The following is a 15,609-nucleotide window of genomic DNA, read 5'->3' on the forward strand; positions in this document are numbered from 1 at the left end:
AGCATGTAACGACCACTATCCAACCCCTTACCACATGAGTTCCTTATATATTTCTTCATAAATCTGAGTTTATATGAGACTGAAGTGGTTCACGATCATGGTGAAACCCATGCATAATGGAAACTTTCATAATTTGTGGTTGTTAGAAAGGAGAGAGAGAGAGGATTTTGGGCCTCTGATTTTTATGCTGCCTACACAGACCATTGGTATGGCAGGCTATGCCAACACGACCAAGTATTCATGCCAGGTGCGATTTCTTCAGGTTATAAATAAAAAAATTGTAACCTTTTGGTTTTCATAAAAAATTATGAAGTGCCTTGTAACATTTTGTTTATTGAAAGACATGATACACAAATGTCGTAACAATTTTAAAATGACATTCCTAAGACATATGATAACAATGTCTACTAAAAAAAGTTATAAACAGTTCAATTTTTGGCACTTGATACCCTTACTTCTGTTATATATATATATATATATATGGATGTCTCCTTTTATAGCCATTTTTGTTCACATAATATTTTTTTTAGCATTATGAAAACATAATTAAAGTTCACTCTCTTTTAAAGCTACGTCTCAATGATGCACCACTTAGGTCTGGTGTTTAATGTGACACGAAATATACACATTGATATGATCCATAGAATTATGACTATTATTTTAATATACTATAATATTTGCAAAATTTAAAATATCAATATATCATTTTCGTTGTTGAAGAAAAATTTATTTCCTTGTGTCCTAATTTTCACAAAAATCATTGTCTTGAATCATGCACCTAGTGGCATCCATATAATTGTGATATAATTTAAAAAATTTATTAATAAACAATTTATGAAAAGCCACCTGACTTATCAACTATTTACAAAATATTTTTTAATGTTTTGTTCGTCAGGTCACTAGAATATGTTAACTAAAAATATGTGAACTAAAGTGTTAACTAAACATTCCCGCCACTTTTTTTTTGTGAATCCAACTCCACAGATGCATTCAAAGCGGTCTATTTGCTAGGAATTGACTATTAGATAATGCATTTTTAATGAAAATTATGATTTTTTGATGCTTGAATATTATGAAAATTCGGAGTTGTTAAATTTTAAGCCTTAAAAGATCAATTTTATGCATTATAATTAGATGATCTAAGAGTCCATTTCTATAAAACCTAGATCACATTAGTACAATGAATTTAAGAAAAAATATGAAAAATCTTCATACTCATATTCTAGTTGGCATTTTTGTTTATTGAAAGGCGTGAACTCCCATGAGTTATTATTCAACGTACCACTGGGGTTTGAACCTACAACGTCCCACTACAAAAGAAGACATGCACTGACAGCTCCTACCAACCACGCAAAGCCCAGTTATCCTTCAAAGACATGCTTTATCCTAAACTAGTTAGTTAATCGTTGTTTAGATAAAAAAGGGTGACCAAAATGCCTTATCTGTTTATTGTTTAACAAACTAACCTAAGACGACATATGATGAGTCGTTCTATAACAAATAAGTCATTTTATACCATAAGTGGTTATTTTAAAAAACGTTTGGATATAATAAACACTTAAATGTAACAACCAAATATATTGAGTTGCTTTTTTAAATAGGCAATGCGTTAGGCGGTTTTCTATAAATTACTCAAAAGAATAAAAGAAAAAGCTCTTTAATATAGCTTTAGCTAAAATACTAACCAACTATCTTCGACACAAATGAATCAGATATGACCAGTGGTAGAGCCAAGAATCTAAACTAAGGTGGTCACAAATGCATAGTAAAAAGAAATAAAATATAAAAAAAATAAATATTCATGTCATTTAAAAAAATAGATATAAAACCTAAATCCTAACAAACATCATTCATATATATAATAATTAAAAAACCCTAAAATTCTAATTATAACTAAAATCAAGCATGTGGATTCAAGTTTATGTTGATTAAAAAAAAAGTACTCAAATGTTAATTGAAAAAATGCAAAAGCCTCAAAACCTAATGAAATATTAATGGTTCATGCTATTTAAAAAAAAAACTAAATAAAAACCCTAAATCCTAAACAAATATCATTCACATGTATATGCTAATTGAAAAAAGTCTTAAAATTCTAAGTTTTAAACTAAAATTAAGCATGCAGAGTCATGCTTAATGTTGATTAAAAATTAAAACACAAAAATACCTAACCAAAATCAAACACCTAAATGCTAATTGAAAAAAGAAATACAAAACGCTTAAAACCTAATGGAAAATTCATACCATTTAAAAATAAATAAATATAAAAGATAAATCCTCACATAAATCATTCATATATGTAATAATTAAAAAAATGAAACCCCTAAAATTTTAAGTTTATAACTAAAACCAAACATGTGAAATCAAGTTTGATTGAAATGGAAAAATACAAAAATACCTAAATGCTAATTAGAAAGAGAAAAACATAAAAAACTCTAAAACCTAATAAAATATTATTGGTTCATGATATTTAAAAAATAAAAAGTAAATAAAAAACCTAAATCCTTAACAAAGACCATTCACACACACACATATGCTAATTGAAAAAACCTTAAACTTAATTATCATGCTATTAAAAAATCTAAATAAAAACCCTCAATCCTAACAAATATCATTCATAGTTTCCTACGTAGGCTAATTGAAACAAAAAAAAACCCACAAATTTTGACTATCATGTCTAATGTTGATTAAAGAAAAAATAATGAAGAAATAACTAATAAATATTTATATTATTAAAAAAGCTAAATGCTAATTGAAAAAAACACAAAAAACCCTAAAACCTAATTATTGATATGCAACTATTTGAGAAAAACAAATAAATAAACCTAAATCCTTCTTAACAAACATCATTATTAATTTTATATGCTAATTAAAAAATAAAATAAAATAAAAAAACTAATTAAATACTAATTAAAAAATAAAATAAAAACCTAATTAAATGCTAATTGAAAAAAACACAAAAATCTCTAACCCTAAGAAGGCACAAGAAGAAGAAGTCTGACCATTCAATGTGCTGAAGAGACCATAAGATGGCATATGCCCAGCCCGATGCAGTCATGCACGCAGACCATGCCTCACCACAGCCTAAGCAAGAATTTAGAGAGAGAGAGAGGACCTGTGTTGTGGCGCCTCCATATGGCGAATGGCTAGATCAATCATCCTCTTGTCTGGTGGCTTGTAGCGAGGTGTGAATGGGGTTGAGAGGGTGCACAAAAAGAGAGAGAGGTCGGGGTCGAGAGGGGTGAGAGTAGGGGTGGCAATTTCTGACACGACCCGCCAACCCGCCTCTTAGGCGGGTTCGGGTTGGGCTTAAGCCAACCCATTTAATAAACGGGTCGACCCGTGTAACCCGTTTATTAAACAAGTCGGGTTCGGGTTGGGGGTATGCCAACCCGGCTGACCCGTTTAATAAACGGGTTAGGCGGGTGGGTCAACCCGTCTGGCCGACCCGACCCGTCAACCCGACCCGCCAACCTGCCTACCCGATCCGTCAACCCGCCAACCTGAAAACCCGTTTACCCGACCCAACCCATTTATTAAATGGGTTGGCGGGTCGTGCCGAGTTACCCGTTTATTAAACGGGTCGGGTTCGTGTTTGCCACAGCCGACCCGTTTAATAAACGGGTCGGGTTCGGGTTGATGTATGCTGACCCGCCAACCCGACCCGATTGCCACCCCTAGGTGAGAGTCATAATATAATAGAGAGTGAGAGGTGGGGTTGGGTGGAGGGGCACACATCGTGCCTTGGCCTTTGGTCAGGCCAGTGTGGTGCCCACCTTAACCTAGGGCACCTCTAATATGTGCTCCGGGTCAGTCGTGAATCTGAATTTGAAATGCAAATAGTAAACAAACCCAAATCCAGATCAGGGAGCTATAGTTGAGCTCATACCCGACATATACGTGATAATTATGGGTCCAATAAGAAAAAAAGAATAGAAAAACAAGCTCTTTAAATCTAAAAATGCAATCAGACCAGATTTTGAACTGAGTCTGAATTAAAACCTAAAAATACAGATTTGGGTAATCCTACTTTAGGATTTGAATCGGAGAGCAATGAAAGCATGCTAAATGGGTTCTTCTAGTTTTTTTCGTTTGACTTTTAAATCTTGACCATGCAATGTAATATGAGAGATTAAATTCCGATACATGAATAGGTTTTTATGAAGTTCAAAAAATCGAATAGCTCGATTTTGAGGTTCCAAGTATCGTCTTTTTGTTTTTCATCGAAAAACCTGAAAAATTAATTTAGCATATTTTTACCACTCTTAAATGGAATTCGGATAATATACACCTTCTAGCCAATAGGAGTGCACACGATCTGAGCCTAGGCTGTTGGACCTAGGCTACCTCATAAACACTGCCTCCTTTTTTTTTACCAACTAGGGCTCCCCTTTTATGTTAGGGGCCGGGCCGCTATCACCTTGTGTTGTGACGTTGCAGGTTCAAAACCCAATGGTATAATTGTATAATCGGTAAAGATCGGCTTAAACCCAGCTTGCCTTTAAATTTATTATTATATGCTTTTAAAGAGGTGAAATTTTATCCCCCACCCTCTTAAAAAAAAATTGCGCAAATGGCTAACAGTTAAGCCAGGATAATTGTTTTTGCCTATCTTAACTCGAATTAACTACACGTTCTAGGGGCACGCACGTTTGGAAGCAATAAAAACTCGCATAGAAAAAGAATTTTTTTTTTGAGAAGTTTTGATATGATATTTTTTCTAAAATAAAATTTCCATTTTTTTGGGTAGCATGAGAAAAATAAAATAAAAAATCTTTAAAAAATAAGAGAGAGAAAGAGAAAAGGGGGAGGTGGAGCTTCTTGGATGTGGTTTTTCAGGAGGTGGATGATTTTGGGTGGTGGTGGTGGTAATAAGATGAATGGTGATGGTAGAAAATCATTAGAAGGTGGTGATGGTGGTAGTGGTGGAGCTTCTTAGTTACTGTTTTTCATGATGTGTGATGGTGGGTGGTGATGGATGGTGTAGAGTAGTTTTTTTGAGAGGTGGGCGGTAGTGGGTTGATGGTGATGAAAAATCATAGCTTCTTCGACCTCATTTTCTTAGAGGTGGGTGGTAGCGGTGAGATGAATGAGGGTGTTGGATAGTGAAAAATCTTAGGAAAGGTGGCTGATGGTGATAGTGAGATGGATGGTGGGTGGCAGTGGTGGTTGACCTCACCATTTTCTTTTGGTAGAAAACTTTCCTCAATCTCTTATCGAGAAATGTTTTCTATCAAAAGATGATGGAATGATTTCTATCAAAAAATCTAATTTTTAGAAAGGTTGGAGAAATCATACTAATTTTCTATATTTTGTATCACTTTTCCTACATCTTTCTCACTTTAAAATGGTTAGTTATTGTAAAAACATGAAAAGTTTTAACGGTGAGAGATTTGATCCATCAAAGAAACACCACTTTTTGTTTTATTTTATCTATACTGTTTCTGCAAGCTTTTTGTTGGATTTATAACCCTAAGAAATCGCATTCGGCATAAAGACTTAGTCACGCTAGCTCTACCTACGGTCATATCGACAACGTAAAACTTTGAGGCTAAGACCCTTGCCCTCAGAGCATATGATATGTGTTGGCTTGCTTAGAGGGGGTGATGCCCATGAGAATTGAACCTTTGACTGCCCGTCTAATAGCCACCCACTACACCCACCTCCTTGGGGCTATTTCTGCGAGCTGAGAGTTTTTGGTGCTTTATTGAGTTTAGCTGCTTGATCATCTCGGCGGAGCCTCGACTTGCGTCGTTTACTTTCACGGACGAGTACGAGTCGAACTCGGCTCGTTGTGCACCCCTTCCGACTACTTCCACGTTCCGAAGGGCCGTCTTCGCCATCGCCATCGCCATCGCCACCATCCCTGCAACCGCACCAAAACGGCGATCTCAGCTCCTCCTCCGGCGACACCGTCGTCGTGCGACCGCTTCCGCTCTTCGCGAACCCGCCTCCATCCCCTCTCCTTTATTGCTCCGTCGTCACCGAAGTCTTCCCCGATAAGATCTCGCGGGGCCGAGACAACGAACCAAGAAGGGAGGGAGAGGGATGGAGCTGCACCCAGACGGCCTCATCGTCGAAACCAACGAGACCCTCCGCGCCTTCCTGCTGTCGGCGTCGGAGGACGGAGAGTCGATCCCCAACGACAGCGTGGGCGGGGTCTCGAGGAACCTCTGGACCCGGGAGTCCGTCCCCTACAGGTCCCTTCGAGACGTCTACCTCGCCACCCCCGCGTCCTCCAGGACGCCGCTCCTCCGCCTCCTCGCCGGCTCCCACCTCCTCTTCGCGAGCCCTAAGCCCAGGGAGAAGGTATTCTATTCGCCCGCTTCTCGTGCCCAATTTCCTCATTTCATACTTGCTCAAAACAGCGTTTCATGCTCTAAATACGAAAGTATATTAAATAAGTTTCCCCGTCACTTCTATTGTGGAGGGCATACGAGTGAAGGACAAAGCAGACGAGGAAGACAGATGAAAGATCGAAGAAGAGAAGAGGAGAAGAAATAATTTTTGTTTAAGACATTAATTTATCTTATTAGCATTGTATTGAGTCATACTGAGTCTTGCTGCACTAATACATTAGTTTGGGTTTGATGAAAATGCCCCTATTGAAGAAAACCAACACAAGAAACGATCTGCATTATAGACATTGAGCATAAAAGATAAGCGGGTAGAGGATAAAGACTGAAACATCCTTCATTTCCTACAGTTCCCTTCGAGCTGGGAGGAGAATGCCCGTCAGTCCTAGCTTGTCAAATATGAGCAATTGCTGGCCATTGTGTGGAGCTCATCTAGATGGATGCACTAGAGGAAGAGAATGGTCATTGATATTGGAGTTTCCAGAGTGGAAAATTACAATTAGTTACATTCCCTTGACTAATAATCTCTAACCCTTTGATAAAGGGCATTCCCGAGAAAATATTGTTAGTTTTTTGAGAAAGAGGTATACTTTAGTCATCATATGATCATGAAGGAAAAATCTACATGGTGCAAGACTCTGGCTGATGGCTTGACGGAAAATCCACGAAAGCCTGTAAACCCCAATAATACGATATAATGCATCAGCAGGAAAGCTACAAATAATAGGAGTTAGCCACTGCAACATCAAACAGATCAATAGCCAAGTTGGAGTTGTTGGCCAGTTTTATGGGGCCGCTTGGCCGTGTGCCTCTGCTATATCCTTCGAGACTTAAGAAGCCTGCCTGCATCTCGTGACTCCTCAATTGTCAAATGTAACCATATTTTAATTTGAGCCGAGGCAATAATCAATTTTAGATTATCTAATTTAGTAAAATGTTCTAATAAACCTTTGAGTAGGCAGTTGTGCACAATGAAGAAGGAACTGCTTTCAATTAGTGAGAAATTATCGTCTCACAGCTCGTACTCTTGGTTTATATAATTGGTACTTGAACAAAATAAGAGATACCTAATTTTCTCTCCCTCACCTCATACATATGTAGTCTCTAGTCTAATCCTTTTGCTTTTATCAGTATCCAGCGCTAATAACCTTCCTCTAGAGCGTAGTACAATTGTTGGCCAGCTAGCTCGTGTACACTAGTGTTGCTTCAAATTCTAATATATAGTGATCATCGACTTCTATATGTTCTGTGTTTCGTGAATCCAAGATAATTATGTATTGCAGCACAATTTTCTCCATAGAATTTACAGGTAGCATCGATTGTATATCCATCTTCTAAAGAAAAGACTACAACTTCATGCCTTCAATATAGAGGTTTCACATACCTATCTTGTTCTCCATTGCTTGCCGCCAGTGTGAAGAACTGAAAGAGAGACTAAAGAAGCTATCCGAATTAGAGGAAAGGAAAGCATATGATGCACTTATTCAGGACATTGCACCAAAGGAGACTGGGGAACCATTTTCTTCATACAAAGATCAGCTAGGGTTTGGTAAGTATTCACCCTTTAACGGTTATCTGGTTACTAGTCAAGTGTAGATAAGGGTCTTTGTTTATGTGCCTTTCTTGTGGGTAAGCTTGGAAGTTCATCTATATTGGGATTATGAACATGTGATAAATCATGCTCCTACACTATGCATTGCTGAGGAACTTACTGACTTAACTATCAACAATTCTAATGCTTCAAATGGATGTACCAAGCTATTATAAGTGGTTCTATTTTGTTGAACATTGGATGATTTATTTCAGGTGCATCAAAGTTGTGAAACCTCTCCTTAATTTTGGTGTATCTTCAAGGTGTCAATCTCCCAAGTTTTTTAGTTTTATGTTCTATTATTCTGGTTATGGCAGAGCATGGGCCGACTATGCATTGGAATATGTGTAATGAGAAATCAGATACCCTTTTTACTGGGTGCAACTTTACCCCTTCGCCAAGTTGGGCCTATTCAAACCTAAATATCAAAAGTTGCCCTACCTTCCACTGTGTCATCATACATGGCACAGTTGAGGCTGAGGAGTTGCAAGCAGGCACACCGTAATCTCTTTCTCAGGCTGAGTTTCAGCAATCTACATGGGGACTGAAACAAGGTTTTTTAATGTAGTGTCTGATTAGAGATATTGATGGATCTACTTTCAACAAAGATCAAATATTTTTATGTGAGCGACTTTTAATAGTTATCCTCTAGTCACTGTAAGTGATTTTGGTTTTTGTCATTTGTAATCCTGGGCTAAATGGAATAGACAAATTTGATCATCAAAAGGTTAAACATGAAATAACAAATGTGTAGCCTTCTTGTGCTTTTGTTCCTTATTGAAACATCAACTTAGTAAGAGGGAGTTTCTAATTTATCACCTTGCTTCTGTGGCTTCTGTAATGTTTAAGGTTTTTAATCAATGAAGATATTGTACCGGTCTATGTCACATGGGTGCGGTGCGGGGGTGCGGCACTTTCAAAAAACTTGGGTGCGGGGGTGCGGCAAAAATATAAAAAATTATATATATATATAAAGTCCAAAAGTTGGACATAAATGACCCTAGGTGCGTTGACCGTACCTAGGGTCAGGTTGACAGCACCAGGTGCCATACCCGCGTCGCGTCGCGTCGACGCGGGTGCGGCACCTAGTTGGCCGAGTCCCTGTGACATAGGTACCGGTGCTTGAAATTTGTTATCTAACTTATTTTGTTTTGATTTTATACTCTCGATTGTTCACTGTGGGGCTAACATTTTGGTAGGCAATTGCTTAAACAATTGGCGCTTTGTCTTTCTGCTCGCGGGTTCCGTCATATTCGTGTCAGAAAGTGACTTTGAATATTTTAGGTTCGATAATGAACCCATACACATGCACATTAAGTGCGAATATACCCACTTAAGAGGACAACACAAGCACATCAAGTGCTAATACATAAACCCATAAAAGGGATAAATATGATCATAAGTTGAATATTATTGAAGAAATAGGAAGAAAAGGGTAAAAACCCTATACAATGGAGCATAAGCTCCTCCAAGGAGTGAAGAATACAAAGGGGGAGACCCCTATTTATAACACAAGAGAGGAGCCACCTAGGGGGCTCCCAAAGGAGTCGTTGGGAGCCCCCAACGGTCACATTTGTGACCGTTGGGAGCTCCCCAATGGCTCTTTGGGGAGCCTCCCTAGGTGGCGCAAACCACAAAAAAGGGAAAAATAAAAAGAAAATTAAAAATAAAATTACAAACATATTCCAAATGGAATATGCGTAAAAACTATGAAATGTCTAAACTACCCCTATGCCTATAAATATATATTTTATATATATAATTAGGATAATACATATGCATATATACCATATATGAATATGTATTATCCTTTATATATATAAAATATATATAATATTACAATTGTTGAATGATACATTTTAACAATTTGAACACTGTATGTAAATTGCGTCAACGCCAGGCTAAAAATATGTGCACGGATCATCTGTCTATAGGTGGGTGCTCTGTGGCCAGGGGCTTCACAAAGGTCTAGGCCCCACTTTCTAATCAAGTGGGTAAAGAAAACACATCAAAAAGTAAAAGCGTTAAGCTAAGATCATTATGTAGATTTTAGAAAGATACAAGGGACCTGGTTTTTGGTTCTTAGTTCTGACCTTGTTGAAATAGGTAAGAGGTGTAGTGTCCTACCATTGGAAACAGTTAGCTGATGGCTCTATAAGGATCTGTTTGGGAAGCCAAGATGGCAGCAGAGATGGGATTCATTAAAATCCCTGCTAACCCACCTAACCTCACTGCTGTTTGGGAGATGAGAGTGCTAATGAGAATGGAGATGGGATTGAGGATGGCCTCCCATCTCCCCATTTCAACTACATCCTCACAAACCTTTAGTTGAAAATTCCTGTCTCATCACTCATTCTCTTCTCCACTCCCATCACCCCTCTCATCTCATCTCCAACACTGGCTCCCAATCAGTCTAAATGTATTTCTTGAACAATGTGACTTGTTAAGAAAAAAGTAAAATGCAGATCGATGAATTATCCTTCGGAGCCTTCTTATGTACATTCTTTCATGGCATTCTTACCCTCTATTGACAGTCCTTTGTAGTCAGAGCTTTCTTGGCTGTTTCAGCTAATTTGTTTACATTGATTTACCATCATTGTTTTCGTGGGATTCATTAGCTTAAAAGAGGGTAGTTGGAACCTTGCATGATTAATTTCGCACATTATCATGTGGGAGCTTGTGGTGTCATTGAATTTCTTTTGCAAGAGGGCCCTATGGAAGATGAAAAAAGGTGAGGACTGAAATGTTGTAGTAGCTACAAACTGTTTAAAGTAGTTGGAGGAAATCCTTTTTTTACCTCTTTAGTTGTTCATCTCTTACCCATTTTAGTAGGACCTTGCATGATTTACCGTCCTTTTTTTTACCCATTTTAATGCTCATGTTACTAGGACAATTTTTCTTACCTGATTATTGATAAAGGAGGATCATTTGTAAATAGCGCATTATAGGTTGGGCACACAGTCACTGAGGGCCTGTGGGTCAGCACCTTCGAGTTGGCCATGAAGCTAAATGATGATACAACGGTTTGTTCTGCTTTAGTGGTTTTGACATTTTCATGATTTTCTTTTCGTATGGATTTTATGCATAACGTGGTTTCTATCATGACTTTTCTCATCTGATGAACACTATGAGGTTTTCATGCTTGAAGTGACTTCTTCATTGCATCTTTATCATCAACTGTAATGTGGCTTTCACACGTCTAACGATTTCCTCATCTTGATACTCATTTTCAAGTGGAAATATATCTGATATATTAAGACTAGCATGTTTATTATATAATTCCCTAGATGTACCTTCTGTCGAGGGATTTTGATGAGAAGATTGCCACACACATGAAAGCTGCATGACAATGGCCGATGAAATTGATGACTAAGATGCTGTAACGAGAAAGCCTCAAGCATAGAAGCCTTTTATGGATAAAATGCGATAGGTTATGGTAGAAATTAGAAATCACTTCATGCATGAAAACTAATAAACAAAAAAATAAAAAGGTGTTCATTATAAAACCATGGAAATAACACAAGCTTTTGCAAAATCATTCAACTTTGTGTTCAAGTGCGAGACGATGGTCCACAGTTGGGCCTCTGTGACCATGGGCTTCATGAAGGAACATTGGCCCATTTACTAATGATCCTATTGCAATGAGTAGGTTGAAGAAATCCCTCAAACAGTAAAAAACATAAAATTCAGGACCATTATGCAGGGGGGGGGGAGTATGAGCATTGCATAAATACCAGACATGTAGTTGCAGTTCAACTAGTTGTGATTTTTAAATTTGCATAATTAGGAGATTTAAGGATATTTTGGATTTGCATTCAAGTGTGAAGCTTCTAAGACTTACTCATCACGCACACTTTTCAATCATCGGTATCCTTATGGTTCTCTTATTGCATTTTGTTTCTGGCTTGTTCGTAACACTCAATCTTTATATTCTTGATTTGTTTTTGAAAGGTAATTATATTCTTGATTTAATAGTATAATTAGCTGAAGTTTTAAAGGTTACTTCTCTCTTTGTAGGTCTTCATGTTGTGGTGACAATGTTTACCGGTTATTTGGTTGGTTATGCTGCATTTAGAGCTCTTTTTGGTCATAATCAGTTCTTGGTAACATCTATACTTAAATTTTAATTTCATGCTGCCTCTGTGGGTTTTACTCTCTATCATCCTTTATGTCAAGCAGTTTGCATGTAGTCTTGCACCTAAGAGTTCATGACTTTGTTGCAGAGTGCTGCAGGGGGGATCTTTGGGTTGGTCTCTGCCATGCTTCTTGAAACAGTTCTCTTTATCATTAGAACATCTGGTCAGGCTAATGTATCTTCCTCTTCTACTTCGATGCTCAAGAAAAATCTGTAATGGCATTATCATCATTAGGCCCTATCCCATCTTTATGGTCAGCATTGCATCCTAATTTTCAGTTCATCCACGTGTAAAGCTAAAATCTTCCTCACTATGTTGTGCTGTCTGGTTGATCTGGAATACACCTTTTAATGTTGCAAATCATAGTGAATTTCACTTGTACAGTGGCAACAGACTAGCAGTGACTATGTGGAGGTGAAATATATTCTAGTGAAGAAAACGAAAGACAAAGTTGGTTCTCTTTTATAATGTGTAATTGTCTCCTATGCAGATTTAAATGAGCTTTAGAATATTCACAATATCTTTAATGGTATAAAGGAATATGTCAATGGCATGTATCCGTCCATACATAGGTTGCATCAAATTAAGGAAATTGGCTTTTTTTTTATTGGTAATGATAAGTTACTTTAATCGTTCAATCCTGAATTACTGAATGGTGTTCTCAGCCATTAGCTTTATGATCAGGTGCTTGAAAAAGCAAACGTGATTAGTTTATGTTACCTATTTTCTTAGTGTCTAAGGCGCTAGGCAATGCCTACGCATGGGCGTCCTAAGTGCTAGGTGGCGCCTAGTGGTGCATTGCCTGGAGTCCCTTAAAAGATTTCTTTTGTTTTGGATAATCCAAGGGAACCCCCTCCCCCAAATCACGGACCACACATTGACTGGCCTCTAGTTGGTAAAGCATAAAATGATATATTTATTAAAATAAAAATATAAAAAATAACAATAAAAAGTGAAAAGTGTTTCAAATATACAACCAAAACATTATTATAATGTTTTAAACATTATAAACAATAAATATAAAATATCAACTTTGGTGCCCCCCTTTCCCACCCAAGGCAACTGACTTGTAGTTCTCCACCCTCTTGCACCCGACGAACTAAATCTGTCCCTATGCTTTGGAAGTGGATTTAACTATGTTGTTTAATTCAACGATGTTTATCTATAAAAGAGAAGCCTTCACATTGAGTTAGCAAGTCGATGCCTTTTGTCAACTCGAGATCAATTTTAGATATCTTTAATTCTATTTTCTATGGTTTATGATTTGGATATTTTTCTGTTGCATAGATGAAGGTAGGTGCTGAGTAAGGTATCCACCATAGTAACAAATATCGTCCATGTTCTGAAAATATCACAATTATTGCCTAATTTGAGAATATCATGATTTTTTTATTATGTTAATGCGATAAAAAGTGTCTATTTTACAAATATTTATTTTTTGATTTTTCATATATGCTGATTCCTTCTTGAGACTCTCCTCAAGAAACAAAAATTTATGGTTTATTTGAAGATTTTTTTCTCGAGATTATCCTTATATGAGGAATTGTGGCATTGCTATACACTAGTCAGGAGGGTAAAAGAAAAGTTAAATGCTATAAAGATGAGTTTTGAATGAATGTGACTGCTAGAAAGATAAAGAAAGACTGGTTTCATGGGCAGCGTTATGCTTGATGTGGAGGTTAGACCGTAGGAAAACATTTTCATGTAATACTGTGATGTGGACAAGGATCATGAGAAAGGGCCCCAATTTCTAACCTTAGGTACGCTGCTTGGCAGAGAAGAGCTTGTTGGCGTATTTGCAAAATCAAAGCTGAAATGCAAATGTGTACCTGTAGATGCCATGGATGCGGGGTGCGGGTGCTTGGTGTTCTCAGCCTATCAATGCCCACGATGAGCCCAAGCCTTAGGTCGATAGTGAGCAGGATCCTGAACCCAAAGAGATTTTTAGAATGTGGGCAATAGGGGTATTGGTGGCTGATGGCTCTCATCATATGTACAACCCAAACACCCTCTCCTTTTATAATAGGAGATGGGAGTGGTTACGTGAATGTAGTCTCTCATTCACGTAACCTTCATCCTACTAACTCCTATTAACTTCTCACTAAATAGCCCACTAACTGTGTCAAATCGGGTCACCTGATGGGTTAAACCCAGACCCAAAATATCCAACATTATTCCACTTGACCCATTAACACTAAAAGTGTACTAAATCGAGATTTATATCATCATCTCGATTTAATTCTTCATATGGGTTCACATGCTATTTTGTATCACAAGAATGAATCATACGAGTCATGGAGATGAACACCTCTTTATGAAATGTCATATTTTCATGTACTATAATATAATTCATTATCAGTGTTTTAGCATGTTAAGATTACTTTTATGAATAGGTTAGTCTCTAACCCATTATATTGGTCCTTTAATATTGTTACTCTGCTATTCTCTTTAACCATATGAGAGATTCTTTATGCAAAATCAACAATACACAATCTCATTAATATTATTATTCTGTTATTCTCTCTAACCATATGAGAGATCATTTTTGCAAAATCAACAATACACAAAGTCATAGAGAATCAATTCATTTTCACAAATGTGATCACATATAATGTATTGTCATACATCAGAAGGAATAAAAAAGACACATCCCATTTACATGTTGGGAATACAATCTCGGTGTTAGCTCTTTAGTAAGGAGATTCACAGTCATTTCCTTCATCCCAATTGTATCAATATATATCAGATGATTCTCAGTCATTTCTTTAACAATAAAATATTTTAACTCTATATGTTGACATGAGGTTGAGCCCTTATTGTTATTTGAAAAGGACACGACTGCTTCATTATCACAAAAGATATTTAGTAGTCGCTCAATAGAGTCTACAATACCAAGACCCATAATGAAGTTTCTTATCCAAATAGCCTGAGATGAAGTCTCGTATAGAGCAATAAATTTTGCCTCCATAGTATGAGCAGCAGTTGTAGACTGCTTTTCACTTCTCCATGAGACGACACCACCTACTAGTAGGAAGATGTATTCAGTAGTGAATTTTTTACTGTCGAGACATCCTCCTAAATTCGCATCAGAGTATCCAATGACCTCTAGGTGGTCAACTTTTCTATAGGTCAACATATAGTCTTTCGTTCCTTATAAATAGAGTATGACCTTCTTCGCTGTCTTCCAGTGCGCAATGCTTAGATTTGACTGATATCTACCAAACACTTTTATAGTAAATGATATATCAAGTCATGTGCAGATCTGTGCGTACTGCAAACTCTCAACTGCTGAAGCATACGAGACAGTTGCCATCTGGGCATTTTCATTATCATTCTGAGGACAATCCTTTAAGCTCAATTTATCTTCTTTCACTATGGATGTCAAACCATGAGAACAATTCTCTATTCTATATCTTTTAAGAACCTTAAGGATATAGGATTTCTAAGAGAGGCCAAAGACACCCTTAGTTCTATCATAACGGATCTCGATTCCAAGGACATCTATGTCCTTCATATCGAAATGGGGGGA

The 15,609-nt window shown here is 37.2% G+C and overlaps 1 protein-coding gene across 1 annotated transcript; it reads left to right on the forward strand.

Annotated features, from left to right (window-relative positions):
- Positions 1 to 5,663: 5,663 nt before the first annotated feature.
- Positions 5,664 to 12,694, forward strand: LOC149819150 (uncharacterized). Its single transcript, XM_089984664.1, has 4 exons — positions 5,664 to 6,306; positions 7,767 to 7,902; positions 11,962 to 12,047; positions 12,168 to 12,694. The coding sequence occupies exons 1-4, from the start codon at positions 6,046 to 6,048 to the stop codon at positions 12,294 to 12,296; spliced, it is 612 nt and encodes a 203-aa protein (XP_089840790.1). The 5' UTR covers positions 5,664 to 6,045; the 3' UTR covers positions 12,297 to 12,694.
- Positions 12,695 to 15,609: the final 2,915 nt, after the last annotated feature.

The sequence above is a fragment of the Nuphar pumila genome, chromosome 13 (genome assembly GCF_984573655.1).
Source record: "Nuphar pumila chromosome 13, dmNupPumi1.hap1.1, whole genome shotgun sequence".
Taxonomy (NCBI): Eukaryota; Viridiplantae; Streptophyta; class Magnoliopsida; order Nymphaeales; family Nymphaeaceae; genus Nuphar; species Nuphar pumila.